Raw genomic sequence first — 21028 nt, 5'->3', positions numbered from 1 at the left:
CTGAGATTAGCGATTTCAACAAAGAAATAGAGGAACGATTTCAAAGTGCTTGTGGAAGTGAATGAAACAGTCTACGGTGTTTTATTTGGGAAACTGAAACAACTGTTAGCACCTGTGGAAGACAGTGACAAAAACGGGAATGGAGACCAGACGAGACTGGGTTTAGGCTTTGAGCCAGGTCCAGAAGGAAGGAAACCGTGTCAAGAGTAGAACAGGCAATTCGAGGGGGAAAATGGGGTGAGACAGGCGAGGGAATCCTTGAATCTGTAATTAGGAAGTTGTTTAAACTGATGAAACCCATGCGATTCAGGGTGCATCGCGGGGAATCCTTCCCGACGCACCCTGCGCTGCAACAAACGTGCGTGCTTTTTTTTTTTTTGGCTTTATGTCCCCAAAACGAAGCCTGGAGAGCTTCTTCCAAACTTTTCGGGGCGAAGTCCGCAGGCACGGGCGTTGCCAAGGCAACACTTCCGGGGTGAGGGCGGCAGCGTCGGCGTTGCCAGGGCAACACTTCCGGCGCGGGCCTGCGAGGAGAAGCCTCCACTTCCGGCGGGCGGGTCATGGCGGAGCCGGGGAAGGAGAAGGAGGGGAAGGAGAAGAAGGAGGACGCGGAGAAGGAGGACGGGGAGGACGTGGCGGCGCTGGCGGTCGAGCGCCGGGTGCGGGCCTGGGCGGCGGCGCAGGCGGCGCGCGGTCGGCGCGTGGCGCTGGTGACCTCGGGCGGGACGCAGGTGCCGCTGGAGGCGCGGGCCGTGCGCTTCCTGGAGAACTTCAGCAGCGGGCGGCGCGGGGCGGCCTCGGCCGAGCGGCTCGTGGGGCTCGGCTACGGCGTGTGCTTCCTGCACCGCGCCCGCTCCGTCTTCCCCTGGGCCCGCGCGCTGCCCCCGCACGGCCCCGCGCTGCTGGACGCGCTCCGCCTCGACCCGGGCCCCCCGCCCGCCGTGGCCGCCGCGCCCGCCGCGCTGCCCGCGCTGCTGCCCGCGCTGCGGGAGTACCACCGGGCCACCGAGGAGGGAGCGCTGCTCGCCATCGAGTTCACCGGGCTGGCAGAGTACCTGGCGCTGCTGCGCGCCGCGGCCAGGGCGCTGGCACCGCTGGGTACGGAGGCGATGGGGGGGGGACAGAGAGGGCGAGGTCCCCCGTGGGGGTCTCCAGGGTGGAGGGACAGAGCGGGACCGCGCTGCGAGGAGATGGCGTGGCCCCGGGAGGGTCCCTGATATGAGGGGACACGGGGATGGGGTGGCTTTGGGGTGCAGGAGCAGGGCGAGAGAGGGCGAGGGTGAGGGAATAGGGGGGAGCTGCGGGACATTGGGGATGGGGGGAAAACCTGGGGAGACACCAGGTGTGAAGGGATGGGGTGGCTCCAGGAGGGTCCCCCCCCTGGTGTGAGGGGACAGGGATGAGCTGGAGCGGCCGTGGGGTGGGGGGTGTAAGGCAAGAGAAGGATGAGGCCCCTTTGGGAGTCCCCAAAGGGAGGGGGCCCAGGCCTGAGGGGATCTGGGGGACATGGGCATGAGGGGACCTGGTGGTCATGGGGGCCAGGCGAGGGAGGATGTCCCTGGCCTGAGGGGATAATGTGACCCCCTCGGGGTGGTCCCAGAGCCCAGGTATGATGGGACAAGGTGGCCCTGTTGCCCATGGGGCTCTGGCATGAGTGGACCTCTTATCTGGGGCACGGCAGACCCCAGTGGGGGACGGTGTGTCTGAGGGGACCCCTGGGAGGGGGCAGCTCTGAGGGGGCTCTGAGGGGGCCCTGCTGGCTCTGGGGTCCCTGGAGTGACAGGGCCAGTCCCACAGAGGGGTGACAGAGCTCTTTCCCACAGGCTCCAGTGTCATGTTCTACCTGGCAGCCGCCGTGTCCGATTTCTACATCCCGGCCTCTGAAATGCCCGAGCACAAGATCCAGTCCTCGGAGGGGCCCCTGCAGGTGAGGCCTTACCCCCTTTCTGCCACCCTCCCCTGCTACCCCCTCCTTGCTCCCAGGGTCCTGCCTGGTCGTGGATAAAGCCTGGGAAAGCTGCAAAGCACCAGCTCCTGTGTGTTCTCAGAGGGCATGAATGGGAGGGTGAGTTTTTCCACAGGGGTGGAGATGCTGGAGTTGCATTGTTTTGTTCTTATCTTGCACCAGGGGGGCCCAGATAAGAGGGCAGGGCAGGGTCAGCCCTGCTCTGCTTTGATCCAGGTTTATTTTTAGGATGGCATGAAGGGGGTTGAGTGGCAAACTCCAGCCCCAGCAGTGAGTGGTGCCGTGCCTTATCCGTGGGTTATCCACGGGTTATCCATGGAGCCTTGTCCAGCACTGCTCTGTCTGGGTGTTGAGAGGCAGCAGCTTCAACATGCCAGCAGTTGTGCTGTGGAATGTGAAGGAGCAACTGTGAGGTGCCTCCTGCTCTTCTGGCTTTGTCCTTTAGAGCTGCCTGTGCTTCCATGGAGATGAGGAGAGGTGGGGCTCAGGGAGCTGAAGTGCTCCAGGAATAGCTCCTCCAGTACTTGAGTTGCTGCCTTCTGGCTGGAGAGAGGCTTTGGACAAGGGCCTGGAGTGACTGGACAAGGGGAATGGTTTTAAGCTTAAAGAGGCTGGATCCATACTGGGATTTTGGGGACAAATCCTTCCCTGTGAGGGTGGGGAGCCCCTGGCACAGGTTGCCCAGAGAAGCTGTGGCTGCCCCAATCCCTGGAAGTGTCCAAGGCCAGCAACGTGGGATAGTGGGAGGTGTCCCTGCCCGTGGCAGGGGGTGGAACAAGATGGTCTTTAAGGTCTCTTTCCACCCAAACCATCCCATGAGTCTGGATCCATCCTGCCTGCACTGATGATGGTCCAACACTCGTGTCTCTTGCCCTCTCAGCAATGGTAGCAGTTGACTCCAGAGCTCTGTGTGCAACAAACACCAAATTAATTTAATATAATCAGCACCTAAGAAGTTGCTGGGCTTATTTCTTTATCATTAGCACCAGAGAGGTGGGACCCAACCTGATTCCTAGTGATGGACACAGAGTTTGGGAAGCTGGAGAACAAAGTCTCCTACTTTTTTTTCCCCCTATGCTTTGGGACTTTGAAGCCTCATGTGCCTTAAGGAGTTGAGAGAAGCAAAGTTGAAGGTGTAATAACCTACCTGGATTCTGGAGAGCTGAAAAACTCAGACTTCTCAAGCTGTAATGCTTTTTTTTTTGCTTTTTTTTTAATCTTTCTCTGCTCATATTTATATTCCCAGAGTGGGGTTTAGCTCTGGGAGTGCAGAGTTGCTGTGGCCCTGCTTCAGAACCCCGCTGCTTTTTATGGGTACCACTTTGGTCGTGGAATTGGGTTGGGTTGAGTTGAATTAAATTGAATTGGATTTACACCCTGCTTATTGGTGGCACCTCGCTGATCCTTTTAAGTCAAACTTACAGAGTGTTGCAGTGACATTTGAGCCTTGTTTGCTGAGGGCTGATCAAACACTGCCTTGCAGAACTTCCCGCTGCAAACACAACGTGAAGCAAAGCTGGAATTTCCCTCTCTTACTAAAACTCACTGGGATCTTTTGACTGATTTGTTGTTGTTGTTGTTGTTCACAGATCACAATGAAGATGGTGCCAAAAATGCTGTCCCCCCTGGTCAGAGACTGGGCCCCTGAGGCCTTTGTGATTTCCTTCAAGCTGGAGACGGATGCCCAGATCCTGATCGACAAATCCCGCCAGGCTCTGGAGAAGTACCGGCACCAGGTGGTGGTGGCCAACGTCCTGGAATCCCGCAGGACCTCCGTCATCATCGTCACCAGCGACTCACAGACCCCCCTGTCCCTCTCTGAGGAGGAGGTAGCACAAGGCATGGAGATAGAGGAGAAAATTGTGAGCTACCTGCAGGGCCAGCACACGGCCTTCATAGAGAGGAAAGGCTGAGGAGCAGCTGAGAATTGTGCTGGAGAGGAACTGGAATGATTCCCTGGAGTGATTCCCTGTCCAGGTAAATAAACCAAACCTCCAGGATGCTCTGGAGGCCCGTCCAAAACTGTGTCACTTCTCCACAGCTTGGCCACAGCTTGTCCTGGCTTCGGGAAGGAGAAATCCACGGAAGTGAAACTGTTCCAAAGGACGTTTGTCCCGGTGTCCAGAGCAGGAAAGGATTTGGTTTCTGTCCCCTGGCAGGAGGAGAAATGGTGCAGATGTCTATATAATATAAAGAACTTCTTGAACCTCTCTCTTCCAAGTTTCTTTTGGAATGGCCTAGAGGATGGAATGGGGCTTTGCAGCAAAGATGGGCTGGTTTTATGACTGGAGTGGGGAATCATCTGGTGTTAAGGGTGGATGGTGAAACAAGGGTGGGAAAAGGAGGAGAATGAGGTGACCCAAACCTGTGCCAGGGCCTCCCCAACCTCACAGAGAAGGATTTCTCCCCAGTGTCTCATCTAACCCTGCCCTCTGACAGTGGGAAGCCATTTCCCCTTGGCATGTCCCTCTATCCCTTGTCCCAAGTCCCTCTCCAGTTTTCCTGGAGGCCCTTTAGGCACTGGAAGGAGCTGTAAGGTCTCCCTGGAGCTTCTCTTGTCCAGGTGAACCCCCCAGCTCTCCCAGCCTGGCTCCAGAGCAGAGGGGCTGCTGCCCTTGGAGCATCTCCATGGCCTCCTCTGGACTCTGTCCAGGAGCTCCACATCCTTCCTGTGCTGTCTCCAGGGCTGGGGCAGCTCCGCAGGGGGGTCTCACCTTAGCACTGGAAGGGGCTCTAAGGTCTCCCCGGCCACTTCTCCTCTCCAGGCTCAGCTCCATGCCCGTGCCCTAGTCCCCTCGGCCCATCCCTTCAGCTCCAGCAGTTTTTCGAAGAAAACCGGGACAACTTTTTGCCCGCTTTGTTGGGATTTTTTGGAGGCCGGTCCGTGCCGCGGGGCCCCCGCCAGGGGGCGCCTGTCGAGAGGGGCGTGGCCGGGGGCGTGACCTCACCCGATCCCTCACACCACTATTGGCTGGAGGCGGGACAGTGGGCGTGGCACCTGAGCCAGCGCCGTGAGGGGGCGTGGCCTCCCGGGGGGCGTGTCCTGTTGCCATGGGGACGGGGTCGGTCCCGCCGCATGGACGCGGCCGCCGCGGCCGCCCCGGTGGGTGCGGGGAGCGGGCCCGGGGGCCCTGCGGTGCCCCCGGGACCGCCAACAGGGGCTGAGGGCGCGCCGGTTGTATCCCTGGGATTGGGGGGCTTGGAGGGGGGGTCGTTTTATCCCCGGGACCAGCCTGGGTGTTTCGGGGAGCCGGTTCTACCCTGAGTTTGGGATCGGGGGTTGAGGGGGGGGGTCGGTTGTACCCCCGGGGTTTGGGATCGTGGGCTGAGAGGGGTCTGTTGTAGCACCGTGTTTGGGATCGTGGGGCTAAAGGAGGGTCGTTTGTAGCCCTGGGATCGGGGTCTGAGAGGGGTCGGTTGTACCCCGGGTTTGGGATCGGGGGTCGAGGGGAGTCTGTTGTACCCCCAGGTTTGGCATCGGGAGCTAAAGGAGGGTGTTTGTACCCCCGGGAGCGGGGGTTGAGGGGTATCGATTGTACCCCCAAGGGTTTGGGATCGGGGGTTGAGAGCGGTCAATTGTCCCCCAGGGTTTGGGGTCCGAGAGGGTCGGTTGTACCCCCAGGCCGGGGGTCAGGGGTGTCGCTTGTACCCCGCCTCTCACGCCCCTGTGTCCCCCCAGGCCGAGCCCCCGGTGCCGGCGGACGCGGTGCTGCGCTGGCTGCGGGCGGAGGGCGCGGATCCCGCGGCCCCGGCCCAGGAGCAGCTGGGCTTGGCCTGGCGGCTGCTTCGGAAAGCGGAGACGCGGCTGGGAGAGCTGGAACGGCGGCGGGAGCAGGACATGAGAGACGTAAGGGGCTCTGCTGGAGCTGTCCTGGCATGGGAGCGGGCTGGGGAAGGGGCTGGAGCACCAGGGATGAGGGAGCTGGGGGGGCTCAGCCTGGAGAAAAGGAGGCTCAGGGGGGACCTTCTGGCTCTGCAATTCCCTGACAGGAGGGGGAGCTGGGGGGGGTCGGGCTCTGCTCCCAGGGAACAGGGACAGGAGGAGAGGAAAGGGCGTCAAGCTGTGCCAGGGGAGGGTCAGGTTGGACATCAGGAGGAATTCCTTCATGGAAAGGGTGGTCAGGCACTGGAAGGGGCTGCCCAGGGCGTTGGTGGAGTCCACACCCCTGGAGGTGTCTGAGGAAGGACTGGACATGGCCCTCAGTGCCCAGGTGGGCATTGGCCACAGGTTGCACTCCGTGATTTTTTCCAACCTAAGCAATCCTCTGATTCCCCCCACCCGGGTTTAACCCACCCAGTCCCACACTCCCCGTGTGCAGCAGCACGCCCAGGGTGTCACAGCCATTCTGCTGCCCCAGGAAAGTCGGGGCATCCACACTACATTCCCCATTCCTCATGTGGGGGCATCAAAAAGCAGGTGGTGAACCCAGCATCTCCCACAGAGCTGTGGCTCAGAGCCCCCCCCACATCCCAGCACCCCCACACCTCTCACCCTCTCCCCCTCTCCAGCCCTCCCAGTCAAGGTTTTCCCATCCCCAGCTGTTCCCAAGGTGGAGTGCCCTACAAATATTCAAGCTTATCCTTTAAATATGAGGGTGGCAGATCTCCCTGTGCCCCCTGTGGAGGCTCTGGCAGCTACAAGGATGCGGGGTGTTTTCCCTATTCCAGGTGGAAAGGGCTGTTTTCCCTGTTCCAGGTGGAAAGGGCTGTTTTCCCTATTCCAGGTGGAAAGGGCTGTTTTCCCTATTCCAGGTGGAAAGGGCTGTTTTCCCTGTTCCAGGTGGAAAGCTACGTGGGCCACGTCCGTGCCCTGACGGAGGAGCGGGATGCCATCGCCTCGGAGTACGAGAAGGAGAATGAGCAGCTCAGGCTGGAGCTGGCACGGCTGCAGCTGCTCCAGGGTAATGATCCCTCCTCACCACGAGCCCAGGGAATGCCCTGGCAGGTGTTAAACCTTCCTGGAAAGCAGAGCAACCTTCCTTGGGGATTCTCAGGGAGCTCTCTCAGGGACATCTTGCGGGGCTTTCAGGGAGCTCTCAAGGAGTCTTCGGGGACCTCTCAGTGGTTTGCTCTTTGGGAGGTTGCTAAAAGTGTTAATGAGCTGCTAGAGCTGATTTTTAATTGATTTAGAGGTTCTTGCCTGCTTTCACTGCCTTTATTCGGGGGGTTTGGCACTTTCTCCATGTGGCTCTGTTGGTGCCTCTTCCAGGGGCTGTTTGGTTTCCAACACTGATTTCTCTGTCATTGACTCCTCACTCCCACCCAGGCAGTAAATTTGCCTTTGGTTTGCACAAGCTCCCCATTTTTTAAAGCAGCTGTGAGGATCAGTTGTGCTGGGGATTCACAACCTGGGTGTGTTTATTGTCACAGAATCCCAGGATGGTTCGGGTTGGAAGGGACCTTAAAGCCCATCCAGTTCCACTCCCTGCTGTGGCAGGGACACCTCCCACTACCCCAGGTTGCTCAGAGCCCCTCAGAGCTCCACTATTTTAGGTGCAGTACTTTTGTTTAAAGGAATTATTTCATTAATTTCGCTTCAAATAATTTATTTTCAAACCCTGAGGTCACTTCCAATAACGGCTAATGTGTTTTTTCTGGGTTTAAGTCTTGATGTTCTTCAGTCTTTTGTTGTGCTTTGAGCACCTTTGTTACACCAACTCCTTTTGTGGGGTGTGCTGTCCTGACCCTAAGGTAAAATTGGAGGTGATGGCACAGCTTCTCTGTGATAGAGGCTTTGTTTGGGGCAGCAAATCAAGGAGTTTTGGGCAAACTGATCCTAGTTTTGAGTATCTTTTGGGTTTTCAAGGAGCATATTTGATGGAGGGGCTTTCCAAAGACGGGTTTACCTAAAATTCTGGTTTCTCTGGGCACCTCAAGCAGTGCTTTGAGGTGAAAATGCTGGTTACAAGGGGTTGAAATGATTAATGAGTTTTTGGGAGCAGGGAACCTGTGTTCCTGGTTCTTCTCTCACTTCCCACGAGGTGGCAGGAGAAGGACAGGTCTTCCCCAAAGCTGGAATGCAGCGATTCCCTCCTGGTCTTGGATTTTCCCCATTTCTGAGGGATTCTGGTGGCTGTTGAGCAATGATTGAGGCTGAAATGGAAGCCGAGATCGGTGTCCACGGGTCTGGATTTTATCTGTGCTCGTGTTGTTCCCAGGGGGTTTTGTGGATTCAGTGCCATAGGGTTTTTCTGTGTGGGGGGGTTGGGATATCACTGGCAGATTGTGGGTTTAAGGATTGCCAATCCCTAGTGCTGGCACTGGGGATGTTTGGGGATAATTTAGGGGTCTGGGCAAGGACAGGACTCAAGGAATGGCTGGAGCTGTGCCAGGGAGGTTTAGGATGGATATTAGGAAAAGGTTCTTCCCCAGAGGGTGGTTGGGCACTGAACAGGCTCCTCAGGGCAGCCCCGAGGCTGCCAGAGCTCCAGGAATGTTTGGACAAAGCTTTTAGGGTGGGATTGTTGGGGTTGTCCAGGATTTGGACTGGATGATCCCTGTGGGTCCTTTCCAGCTCAGGATATTCTCTGATTCCATGATTCTAGCTCAGCCTTTTCACAAAAAAATCCCCCTGGCCATCTTTGGCACGGAGCAGACGGATGTGCTTGTGCTGTGCCACATTCCCAAAGGATTGGAATGGAATCACAGACTGGGTTGGGTTTGGAGAGACCTTAAAGCCCCTCCAGTCCCACCCTCTGCCACGAGCAGGGACACTTTCCACTATCCCAGGTTGCTCCAAGCCCCATCCAACCTGGGCGAGGGGCAGCCACAGCTTCTCTGGGCACCCTGTGCCAGGGGCTCCCCACCCTTACAGGGAGGGATTCCTTCCCAATAGCCCATCTAAATTCCCCCCCTTTTAATGTAAAACCATCCCCCCTTGCCCAAAGTCCCTCCCCAGCTCTCCTGGAGCCCCTTCAGGCTCTGAGGGTCGTTAATGCTCATCACTGACCCTCGAGGAGTTTCTGATGGCACGATTAAATCCCTGCTCACAGATTTACTCTGTGCCTGGCACAGGATCCTGCTGGAGCAGCCAGGGCTGGTTCCTGCTGGGCTGTGGAGCTGAGCTTCACCTCGTGTGGATCCTCTGCCCAGAGTGACATTTTTCCTCCCCTGCAGGCGGTTCCTGATCCGATGGCTCTCACTGGACGCTCCGGGGTGTTGTTGGAGGGCAGGTCAATGGCACACGTGCTGTGGTGCCCAAAGCCTTCCTGCAAAACAACTCTAATGGGCAGTGAAGCACCACACTGGGGGGAGCTGCCTCCGTTCGTTTCGAAAAGTGGAATAAAAAGAATAAATAGTTGTGGTCTGAGCTTGTTTGTTGGAACAGCTGGGACAGCTGGACCGGTAAAACACACCCAGCAGAGACAGGGGGGGCAGGTCTGGGGTGGGGCGAGGGCACCACTGAGCTGCTGCTTCTGAGAGTCTTCTTGGGGGAGGAAAATACAACTAGAAATAGAAGAACTTACTTCCAAACAAGCAAGGGCAGGAGGTGGCAGTGGGAACCCAGCAGTGCTCTGGTGGAACAGTGCCTGTTGGCTCTTCCCAGACCTGCTGGAGGAGGGAGGGAAGGGGTTTGTGAGAAACGAGTGGGTTTGACAGGCAGGTGAGCTGTGCTGGGTATGGCAGAGCCTTCTCATCCTCACAGATGCTTTTCCCTCCTCAGCCAGTGGAAAATGTCTGGGATCTGAGGCTGTACACATTGCTTTGCAGGGTGTGAGGGAAGCACTGGCAGGGGGAGGTGTCAGTGGCACGGGGGGGTCCCATTCCTGGCCATAAATCAGAGCAGTTTCCCCTTCATTTTAGCTGGGATCTGTCAAAGTTCTGGGAGCAAACTGCAAGGCAGGTTGGGGTCAGTTTGCTGTGATCCATGGGCTCTTCCTGGTGGACATGGAGTAAGTCCAGCTATTTTGATGCTGCCAAAAGCCCTGTTTGCTGTGCTGCAGCTGCTGGTGGGCCCTGTTTGATCCCCTATTGACTGAGCTGTGCTCTGTGACCCCAGGGGACCGCAGGGTGTTTTCCATCCACAGGGCTGGAACAGCAGAGTGGAAACATGGGATTGATTGGAGCCTCAGGAGGTGGTTAAATCAGTGCAGGGAAGGGAGGACCAGGCTTGTCCAGAGCTCTGTGTGTCCTGGGTGATGGGCATCAGTTGTCCAGCTCCAACTCCCTGAGTGAAAAATCTGGGAATATCCCTCCTTCTTCCTTACAACTCCCTGCACTCCCATCCTGCAGCACTCAGAAACCTTTAGAACCTGCTTTGGGCCAGAAGTTTGGTTTTGTTTTAATATGAATTACCCAGGGAGGGTTGGAAAAGCCCTTCCCTGGCTCCACAAGCTGCTGGAGCTGGTGCAGGAGTTACTGCCCTGACCACTCCAGAGACCAAAGGTTCCTCGTTTTCTCCTGGCAGGTAAATTCCAGCCACAGAAAACAAAGGAATCTTTTTAGCACCTGTTTATGCCTGGCCATAAACTGACTTCTGCAAGTGTTGTCATGAAATCTTCCATTGAATCTGGAAGTTCTTCCCAGTACAGAGCATTCCTGGCTATAAATTTGGGATAAATGGTGAAGGATTGGCACTTTAATTCCTAAAGATATTTAGATCTGCCTCTCTCTTTGGGGAAAATAGTGATGCTCTCTAGGAGTGATCTGGTGTTTTGTGTCTCTTGCTGAAGAAAATATCTGCTTCTCTCCAAGAGATTCTTGGGGATCTGAAGCTTGGAATTGATAATCTTGGAGGTCTTTTCCTTAATGGTTCCACGGTTCCCTCATGTTTAACCTGTTTAGTTTCCCCCCAGCTGCACTCAGGGTTAATGGGGTGAGGATAAAACAGGTTGGGAGGAGATGATGGTTGGAGAAACTCCTCCACTGAAAACCAGGCAGGAGAACTCCAAGTGAGTGTGTAGCAGGTCCTGTGGCTTGGCAGGCAGGGAAGGGGATGGATGAGCAGAAACCTTATGAGAGAGGGAATAGGGCTGAGATAACGGGTAAGAACAGGGAGTGGGAAGCAGGAGGAGAGACCGGAGGAACCATCGGGCTCCAGGAGAAACGGGAGCTGCTGCACTGGGGAATCAGAGGATCTGGGAAGCAGATCTGCAGGAAATCGTGCCCTGTTTGCTCCTCTGCTCACCCCAAGCCTTGCCTTGCCTTGCAGAAGCCCAGCTGAAGGAGGTGGAGGAGATGCTGGAGCAGGAAGGGCTGTCCCAGATCGCCCACAGCGCTGCCAGCGAACAGGTCGCCTATTTACTGGTGGAGAGGACGGCCCTGCTGGGGAAACTGGGACTGCTCCACAGCACCACACAGGGCATCCAGGTACCTCCTGCTCAGCTGCTCAGGCTGGGAAAGGAATGTCTTTGGGATATTTCTGCAATTACAGCTATTTCTCCTGTCTCTGAGGCCTCAGTGGAGTCTCGGTGGTGAAGTACCTGAAAGAGAGACTATTTACAGGAGCAGACAGTGCCAGGACAAGGGGAATGGCTTCAAACTACCAGAGAGTAGGTTTAGATGGGATATTGGAAAGAAATCCTTCCCTGGGAGGGTGGGAGGCCCTGGCACAGGTTGCCCAGAGAAGCTGTGGCTGCCCCATCCCTGGGAGTGTCCAAGGCCAGGTTGGAGCAGCCTGAGCTTGTGGAAGGTGTCCCTGCCCAGGGCAAGGAGTGGAACTGGGTGGGCTTTAAGATCCCTTCCAACCCAAACCAAGCTGGAATTCTTTGAGTCTGTGTCTTTCTTAGTTCCCCCCTTGGACATTTGCCTTTGATTTGCTCCCACACCTGCACAGCTCTCAGGGGCAGGGTGGGATTGTTGGGGGGTCTGTGCAGGGCCAGGAGTTGGACTGGATGATACTTGGGGGGTCCCTTCTGTGATTTTAAGGCCACCAATTCCCACCTACTCCTGAATGTGGCTATTTCATGGAGCATTCTGAAATTCTGGGAACTGCTGTTTGAGTGACAAAGCAGTGAGGAAGGAGGTGGAGCTGGGGGAAAGCAGGGAGGGGGCAAGACCTCAAAAAGGGGTCAGGGCTTGGCCTTCTCCTGCTTTTGTGCCTTTCAGTTCCTTGCTGCTGACAGGAATGGAATCACACAGCAGTTTGGGTTGGGAGGAGATGGGGACACCTTCCACTGGACCTGGCCTTGAACACTTCCAGGGAATTTTTATGAGCATAATGCTCCTTGTTTTCAACCAAACACAAATTCTCCCCAGTTCTTACACTGGGCACCGTTTCTGTTGTTCTGAACCAGGTGAAGGACACTTTGGCAGATCTGTTTTCCCGGAAAACAGGCTCCCTGAAACTGCTTATTCCCGCCAGATGATGTCATTGCTGTCCACCCCTGTGAACCAGAAACTGTGGATTAAGCACCCCATTGTTCAGGGGAGCATCACTCTTGTTTCCCAGAATCATTAGAGTCCCCTCAGTGTTACAGGTTAATGGGTTAATTGCTCCTCTTACTCCGTTTGCGGGAATGTGTGGCCTTGCTTGTTCCCAGCTGACCTGTCCCACCCTGGGGATGAGGGGCCATCCCTGTCCTGGCTGGTACAGGGATGAATTCAGCTTTTAGCCTGACTGCCCAAGCAGAACTGATTGTTTTGCTGTGTCCCCACTGAGGCAGAAATGGGTTTCCAAACCTGCAGTTTGTGTGGTCAGCTCTGACAGGTCCATGGGGAAATCTTCGAGTGTGGGGAAGCTCAGGAACATCTCTAGGAGTGCCAAATATCAGTGACCCCCAACCTGCTGGGTTCGTGGCTGGAGAAGGAACGTGTTCCTAAATGGCTCCAAGGCCAGGGGACAGCCTGAGGGATGGGTTTGGGGGTTCTCATGGATGGAAGGCGGGACGTGAACCCACAGTGTGTGTTTGCACCCCAAAGGCCAATTAAATCTGGACTCTGTCCCCCTGCCCTCCTCAGGTGAGAACAGATGCCCTGGCACAGGTTGGGCAGAGAAGCTGTGGCTGCCCCTGAATCCCTGGCAGTGTCCAAGGTCAGGTTGGACAGGGCTTGGAGCAGCCTGGGCTGGTGGAAGGTGTCCCTGCCCATGGCAGGAGGTGGCACTGGATGGGGTTTAAGGTCCCTTCTATCCCAAACCATTCCATGATCCTGAGTCTCTCAGTGTTACTCTGATAAAGGGAGTCAATCTCTGGACAAAGCTGAGCCCTCTGGCTCTGAAAGGCACATCCAGGATGTCAGAGGTTTTAAAACAGTGAACCCACAGAGCTGCCAGTACTCACTGGGACAACTGGGGGGTTTTCCCAAGGATTTGGAATAACTCTGAAGCTGAAAATCCCCCCTCAGTGGTGCCAAGGGGCACATGGCAGGGCCCAGGGGCACATGGCCATGCTCTGGCTGGTGCTGCTGTGCATTAAAATCTGCTGTGCAAGGCTGGCTCTGGTCACACTCCCCAGGCACTGGGAGCTGGACTCCCCCAGCTGCTTCCTAAGGGACAGTGAGAAAGGAAATACACATTTTCTTGCTCACAGTTGGGATTTCATAGACTCAACAGGTTGGAAAAGCCCTCTGAAATCATTCTAGTCCAACCATTAACCCAGCACTGCCACGTTCACCACTGAACTGTGTCCCCAAGTGCCACATCCACATGTTTTTTGAGCACTTCCAGGGTTGGTGACTCCACCACTGCCCTGGACAGCCCGTGCCAGTGCCTGCCCACCCTTTCCATGAAGGAATTTTCCCAAATATCCAATCTAAATCTGCCCTGGTAAAATTTGTTTCCTCTCATCCTGTCCCTTATTCCCTGGGAGCAGAGCCTGATTCTCCCCCCACCCCCGACTCCCTCCTCCTGTCAGGGAGTTGCAGAGAGTGAGAAGGTCCCCCCTGAGCCTCCTTTTCTCCAGGCTGAGCCCCCCCCCCCAGCTTCTCCTCATCAGACTTGTGGTCTCCCCCCTATTTCAGGTCTCTTCCTGAGCCCACTGGGAGGGTTTTTATTGATTTTAGAATGAGAACTCACGGCCTGAACATCTCCAGAGCCTCATCCACAGGCTGTGCAGCCAGTGCAGGTGTGAATCCCCTCTGCTGGGAGCCAGGGAACACTCAGAGCTTCGAGTCAGGGCTGCCCTGTGGGTGTCACCTGCCCTTGGTGTGCCCCAGAAATGGCACTGGAGATGAGGGGACCGATGTCAGAGAGGGGGTCAAACAGCTCTGCCTCGGTCCCATCTCCCCCGGGTTTTCTGATTTCCAGTGGAACTTTAACCCCTGTGCTTCAGTTCTGCAGGGAAGAGCTGGAGAGGGAACCTGCAGGAGCTGTGGGAGAGCTGGGTGAGGCTCCCCAGAGGCTGATGGTGGCCCAGGAAGAGCTCCAGGGGATGACAGAGGGGTTGGATGCACCCAGCGAGGAGCAGAGTGGAGCAGGTAAAGCCACTCCTAATTCCTGCTTGTCACCAGCCCACTCAGGGTAAGGTCATCTCCCCACCTCTGGGGAGGTGGGGGCAGCCTCTGCTGTGTCCTCTCTGCTTGGAATGTGGGAAAATCAGGTGTGGAATCAGGTGGGAAAAATCTCTGCTCCTTAGGAGATGGGAATGCAATTATTGACAGTCGCAAATCCGTTCATTCTGAGTCGGGAGTTCTGTGGGTCTGGACTGAATTCCTCTCCCTGGCCCCTCCACAGGGAGAAATTCCTGCACTAGGAGGGGATGGAGAGGGAATGAGGGCTTGGTACAGGAACAGGGTAGCTGGAATACCGTGTGCACACGTTTTTCTGGACTCCTCATCCCAAACTTCTCCACAGGCACTTTGGATGTTGCCTCTTTGGGAGCCCTTGGCAAGAGCAGCAGTGATGAAGTGACTGCTTAGATTGTGTCCCCTCACCTGCTTCCTGAAATAACTGTTGCTGACCAGCCCTGAAGGGTTATTTATTTTTAGTATTTTCTATAAATACTGAAATGTTTATATAGACTGAAATACTGTGGAAAGGAGCAGTTTCCTGGAGGGAGATGTGATAAAGCTGCTCTTGGCATGGTCCAGGTGCTTTGCTGGACACAGGCTGCTTTTTTGGGTGGGGGGTTCCTTACATTGTCCTTGTCATGTGAAAGGTGGGAGTTCAGATTTTTCCTCATTTTCTTTATGTTTGGGTGGAGTTTGAGTGGCTCCAGTCATAAAAGCTTTTTTATTTCTGATGGCTGTACCCAGTGAGAGAAGGTTTGGCCACTTGAGGAGGGGATTTGGATGTGGCTGCAGCAGCAGAACATCCTGACTCTCCCTGATCAGACAAGGTCTCAGTGCTGCAGTGTTCTCCCATTCTGCTGGGATTAGGATGGAGGAGCCCACCTGGTCTCTGCCTGGTCCCACACTCCGTTCTGTCCCTCTGGGCAGATGTTTCTGCTTGTTCTGGGGAGCATCTCAACCTCTGTCCGTCCAGGGAGTGGCAGCTGCTTCTCACCTTAAATTCTGAATCCCCTCTAGGTTTAACTTTACCCATCACCCCACACAGCCCCCAAACCAGTGATGCAGAATTCCAGGGGAGAGCAGCAAGCTGGGCTGAGGTGACACATCCCAGCCCCACGGGAGACCAAGCCACTCCAGGACACTCCAGGGTCAGGTTTAGGGGAGAGTGGCAGGTACTGGTGCTGTGTGTGAGGGCCTGGCCCTCACCCCAGGAGCTTCCAGGACCTGGCAGCTCCTCCCCAGCTCCCAACCCCGTCACCCACCACGCTCTAAAGCCAGGCAGGGCCGTGCTGGGTGTGTGGATTGATCCACGTGTCCCCAGGGATGGGGTGAGCCCGGCAGTGGCAGCTCCAGCACACAGAGCACGGAGCAGCTCCAGCCTGGGTCCCCATGGATCATTCCCTTCATATTCCCTGAGCTTTGTGATCTGCTGGAGTGTCAGATGAATACAAGGCCTTGCAAACTGTGAGTAAGGGCTCGATGCTTTGTGTTTGTGGGGTTTTGTTGTGCTGGGTGTGTCAAAGGAGGGTGACATCTCAGTGGTGTTCCCAGTGCTGTATCTCTGCTGCTCCTCCTGGCAAATTCACAGCCAACTGCTTTATAAAGGAATTTATTTGCTAATAAAAACCCTCAGAGAAATCACTGATCTTTACTAGAATAAATTTTCTCTCCTGTCCTCTTCTGTCCTCTTCTGTCCTGTCCTCTCCTCTCCTGTCCTGTCCCTGTCCCTCTCCCTCTTCCTCTCCTGGTTTGAATCAGGGACTGGGATTGTGTGGGTTTTTTCCCTGTTTTTTTCCAAATTGGGACCAAACAAGGAGAGATGTTTTGATTTTTGCCTGAATAAAAATCAATCTGCAGCTGAAATTTCCCATGCTCACCCCTTAAGCTGGAAAGGGAATAACTCTTTCTTCCCTTTTCTGGGAAGAGAACTGTCTCTTCCCTGGTTTTTGGGACACGATTCTGTCCATGTGCTCCTCATCCCAACACCTTTCCCTGGTTTTTTTTGCACTGGGAATACTGGGAGTCTGCATTAACTGGTGTTGTGATTGCACTGGTTTATTGATTCAGCCTTGAAGGGTTGCTGTGCAGCCACAGATTTCCTGTCCCGGCCATTCCATAAATGTTAATGCCTGGAAAACATGGATACAATAATTCTGGTTGTGTTCCCGCTTGGAGCAGTGAGGCATTTTGCGGTGAAAATAAGGAATTTTTGGGTTGTTTGGGTTTTCCAAAGCTTTCCTTGCTATTTGTGAATCCTGTGCTAAAGATGGGGGGAGGGGAGGTGTGGGATTCTCCACGATCCAGAGGCAAACTGGAATCCCTGGGGTAACTGTGGAATGTAGGGAACACAGCACTGCTGTTGAACCTGGACCTCCTGGAAGGTGGAGATCTGCTGGGGGAGGGAGAGGATGGTGTTCCCTGGGGATGGTGTTCCATGAAGATGGTGTTCCATGGGAATGTTTTCCATGGGAATGTGTTCCATGGGGATGTGTTCTGTGTGTTCCACAAGGATGGTGTTCCATGAGGATGTTCTCCCACATGGAGTGTCTGTGCTCCTGCCCATGGACCCCTGTGTGTGGGGGGCAGCCTGGGAGCCCTGGTGGAGCTGGGGCAGGGCCAGAGCAGGGACTGGGGTCACACCAGTGATGGGGTGACATCAGACTGTCATCTGTCACCAGTGGGGTTCAGCAGGGCTCCATCTTGGGCCCTGTGCTCTCCAACATCTCCATCAGTGACTTGGATGCAGGACTGGAAGGGACACTGAGCAAGTTTGAAGGTGATCCCAGAACTGGGAGGAGCTCTTGGGTCCCTGGAGGGCAGGGAGGCCCTGCAGAGACACCTCGATGGATCCAAGGGCTGGGAATCACCAACCATGGGAAGTTCAACAAGGGGAAGTGCCGGATTCTGCCCCTGGGATGGGGCAACCCAGGATGTAGGGACAGACTGGGAATGAGAGGCTGGGAAGCAGTGCCAGGAAAGGGCCCTGGGGGTCCTGGTGGGTGCCAGTTGTCCCTGAGTCAGCAGTGCCCTGGCAGCCAGGAGGGCCAAGCCTGTCCTGGGGGCATCAGGGAGGGGATTGTCCCGCTCTGCTCTGCCCTGGGGCGGCCTCACCTCAACATTGGGGCAGTTTGGGGGACACAGTATGAGAAACATATGAAGCCATCAGAGAGTGTCCAAAGGAGGGAAATGGAGATGGGGAAGGACCTTGATTTGAAGCCCTGTGAGGACACTGAGGGCACTTGGGGTGTTCAGCTGGAGAGGAGGAGACTGAGGGGAGACCTCACTGCAGTTCCAACTGCCTGGGCAGGGGCAGAGGAGGGGCAGGACTGAGCTCTGCTCTGGGGGGACCAGGGACAGCCCCCAGGGAATGGCTGGAGCTGTGTCAGGGTAGGGTCAGGGTGGATCTCAGGGAAAGGTTCTTCCCCCAGAGGGTGGTTGGCACTGAACAGGCTCCCCAGGGCAGTGGGCACAGCCCCAAGGCTGCCAGAGCTCCAGGAGCGTTTGGACAACACTTTCGGGGACAGGGTGGGATTGTTGGGGTGTCTGTGCAGGGCTGAGGATTGGACTGGATGATCCTTGTGGGTCCCTTCCAACTCAACTGGGATTCAGTGGCCAGTTTGTCCTGTCCTGTGCTTTTCCAGGCAGGACTGAGCTCCAGGAGGCCATGGAGCACAACAGCCGGCTGGATAAGGAGATCCTGGCACTGCGGGCTCGGGTCCAGACGCTGGACCTGGAGAGGAAAGCTTTCCTGGAGCTGGTGAGCACACACCCACCCCACTCCTGCTCTGCCATGGCCCTGAGGAGCCTCAGTGGGGCCAACAGCTCTGGCTGGCTCCTGGAAGCCATCCCTGCTCCCTGATAGTCCTGGCTGGCTCCTGGAAGCCATCCCTGCTCCCTGATAGTTCTGGATTGGCTCCTGGAAGCCATCCCTGCTCCCTGATAGTTCTGGATTGGCTCCTGGAAGCCATCCCTGCTCCCTGATGTCCTGGCTGGCTCTTGGAAGCCATCCCTGCTCCCTGATAGTTCTGGATTGGCTCCTGGAAGCCATCCCTGCTCCCTGCCCTCCTCCCTCCTTCCCCTCTGTGTTCTATCCCCAGTCTGTCCAGGGCTGCTGTTTGGCTGTTTTGTGTTCTCAGAATAATAAAATCTGGGAAATGGGCAGAACAAATCCCCAGGAATGCAGCTCTGGAGCCTCCTCCCTGCAGGAAGAGTTTGATGCTCTGCTGGACACGGAGGGGCTGGGTGGGCTCAGACTGAGGGAGGGCTCTGGGGGCTTTGGGACACATTTCATGTGCCCAGGGGAGCAGGATCAGCTCCAAGCTCCCTTAGCCCACCTTTGCCCCGGATCAGGTGGATAAACAGAGGAAGCAGCACATCCACCTTCTCCCTGGACCTGGGTTAAAGCCTCCGGTTTTGCCAAGCTTAGCCTAAAACCCACCACCAGCTGCTTTTAAACTGATGCTGATTTTTGGTCCCTCTCAGCCTCTTTTAATGCAGCTGCACCGATTGATTTGCTAATTTTGTAGGGGATTTCCTAAGGGAATGACTTCCTGTGACATTACTACTGATGGAACACATCCAGGATCCTCCAAATGCCACCCTGAATTAAGGAACAGTTAAGGGACTATCAGCAAAACAGTTCCTCACTGGGATTGCCAACAGGGAAGGAATAAAACCAATCTGTTTCCTATTAAAATGTGTCATTTGGCACAAGATCTGTGCCTGCTCTTATCTCCTCGTTCCTCCACATCAGCCCTTCAGCAGCCTGGAATTGTTTCTGCCATCCCAGCCCTGAGCTCTGTGGGTTTTTTTTTGCAGTTCTCTCATGTAAAATGGGTATTTTTAAAGGAACACAAACATCTCTGAGGAGATCTCACCCAAGTGAGATTTATCAGATAATATCTTGAATTAATTTAGTCACATCTGAGGGGTTTAAAATTGAGCTGCATAATTATGCTCCTTGCATTGCAAAAACTGCTGGTTCTTCCACGTCTTTCACCTCAGACCTTGCAGTTACACCACACTTTGTTTTTAGGGCTGCATAAAAATGGAATAATAGAATATAAAAATAAAATTAATTTAGTTCAAGTTCCTCAGTTTATTCTTTTTAAATTCCAAATAATATTGCCTTTGCTTGAGGATATTGCTCCTTTCAGTCACTATGGGTGCACGTGTGTGTATAGGATATAATAAAATAGAAATACAGTATTTAAATATCTTTTAATATTTAATATTTAATACAGTTTTACCAACAGTTCTGTGTCCTGAAATGTCTTTTCCTGCCTGTGGGTCATGGAGTCAGTGCCTGTGGTGGGAGCAGCTGCTGCCAAGGGCAGAATTCCACTGATCTCATGGCAAAAAGGCTGGAAGGTGTCCTGGAAATCAGCAGTTGGGATCTCATTGCTCAGTACAGGGGGTGTTCAGTGTGTGTGTGGTCAGTGAGGGAAAGAAATTAAGGATAATCACCTTTAATGCTTCATGAGATTCCCCCTTTTCCTGCCCTTCCTCTCCCAGTCCTCTGAGTCCACCCAGCTGGAGCAGCCACGGGATCCCAACCGGTCCTCAAGACGAGCAACGATAATAAATTAATGATGAAAAATAATTTAAAAATTCATTAATATTGATAAACCTGCAGTTCCTCTACAGCAAATTTGAGGGGGAGGGAGAATCTTAATTCTCCACAACAGAGAGATGAACATTGTTGGAGAAACCCAAAGGAGTGTTGTGTGCTGCAGGTGGAGCAGCTCAAGGAGGAGATCTGTGAGTACCAGAGGAGCGAGAGGCTGGGGCCGTCCCTGCCGGAGGAGCCTGGAGCAGCCTCACTGCAGGTACTTCCAAGGGCTCTTTTTTGACCATTCCAGAAGGACAGGGTCCCTCTGCATTCCAGGCTCTCCGTGGGATGGGATGGGGATGGTTTGCTGCTGTGGTGAGCTCGGGTTGTGTGGCTGATGGAGCTCCTGATCGTGTTTTAGTTTATGAGGGGCTCAGGAGCCTTGAGCTCACACAGGGAACACCCAGAGCTGCTGGAGAAAGTCCAGAGGAAAACAGGGAGCTGCTCTCAGGGCTGGAGCCCCTCTGCTCTGCAGCCAGGCTGGGAGAGCTGAGGAGCTTCACTTGGAGAAGAGAAACTCCAGGGAGATCTGAGAGCCCTTTCTGGGGCCTAAAGGGGCTCCAGGAGAGCTGGAGAGGGACTGGGGACAAGGGATGGAGGGACAGGACACAGGGAATGGCTTCACATTGGAAAAATGGAGGTTTGGGTGGGATATTGGAAGGAATTCTTGGCTGTGAGGGTGGGCAGGCCCTGGTACAGGGTGCCCAGAGAAGCTGTGGCTGCCCCTGAGTCCCTGGAAGTGTCCAAGGTCAGGTTGGACGGGGCTTGAAGCAACCTGGGCTGGTGGAAGGTGTCCCATGGCAGGGGATGGAACTGGATGGGGTTTGAGGTCCCTCCTAACCCAAAACACTCTGGGATTTCCTGATTGCAATCCTAGTTTTCTGCTGACTTTGGATTTCCTCCAGGGCACTCGGGATGAAGGGAGGGCTGAAGATGAGCGTGGGGCAGGAAGAGCCTGGTCCTCCTCGGATCAGGAGGAGAGAGATCCGGGGGGTGAAACTCTCCATAAAAGGTGAGAGGTGCAGAAATCCTTCCCCTCCTGTGCTTTTCGGGGTTCCTGGGGC

General features: G+C 55.1%; 2 protein-coding genes across 4 annotated transcripts in view; both read left to right on the top strand.

Annotated features, from left to right (window-relative positions):
• The first annotated feature begins 558 nt into the window (after positions 1 to 558).
• PPCS (phosphopantothenoylcysteine synthetase) lies at positions 559 to 4172 on the top strand. The gene is made up of 3 exons (XM_050322377.1): positions 559 to 1098; positions 1824 to 1927; positions 3556 to 4172. The coding sequence occupies exons 1-3, from the start codon at positions 561 to 563 to the stop codon at positions 3877 to 3879; spliced, it is 966 nt and encodes a 321-aa protein (XP_050178334.1). The 5' UTR covers positions 559 to 560; the 3' UTR covers positions 3880 to 4172.
• Positions 4173 to 5022: 850 nt separating this feature from the next.
• The window catches only part of CCDC30 (coiled-coil domain containing 30), a 34774-nt gene continuing 18768 nt past the window's right edge, over positions 5023 to 21028 (top strand). For all 3 annotated transcript variants that reach the window (XM_050322169.1, XM_050322168.1, XM_050322170.1), the window contains exons 1-8: positions 5023 to 5069; positions 5646 to 5813; positions 6747 to 6867; positions 11118 to 11275; positions 14176 to 14320; positions 17995 to 18110; positions 20089 to 20181; positions 20870 to 20976. In XM_050322169.1, the coding sequence (XP_050178126.1) occupies positions 5043 to 5069; positions 5646 to 5813; positions 6747 to 6867; positions 11118 to 11275; positions 14176 to 14320; positions 17995 to 18110; positions 20089 to 20181; positions 20870 to 20976 (935 nt within the window). In that variant the 5' untranslated portion in view covers positions 5023 to 5042. The remainder of the gene's footprint in view (positions 5070 to 5645; positions 5814 to 6746; positions 6868 to 11117; positions 11276 to 14175; positions 14321 to 17994; positions 18111 to 20088; positions 20182 to 20869; positions 20977 to 21028) is intronic.

The sequence above is a fragment of the Myiozetetes cayanensis genome, unplaced genomic scaffold (assembly GCF_022539395.1).
Source record: "Myiozetetes cayanensis isolate MyiCay16 unplaced genomic scaffold, myiCay2020 scf28, whole genome shotgun sequence".
NCBI classification, from domain to species: domain Eukaryota; kingdom Metazoa; phylum Chordata; class Aves; order Passeriformes; family Tyrannidae; genus Myiozetetes; species Myiozetetes cayanensis.
This window is presented reverse-complemented; position numbering and strand designations above follow the sequence as displayed.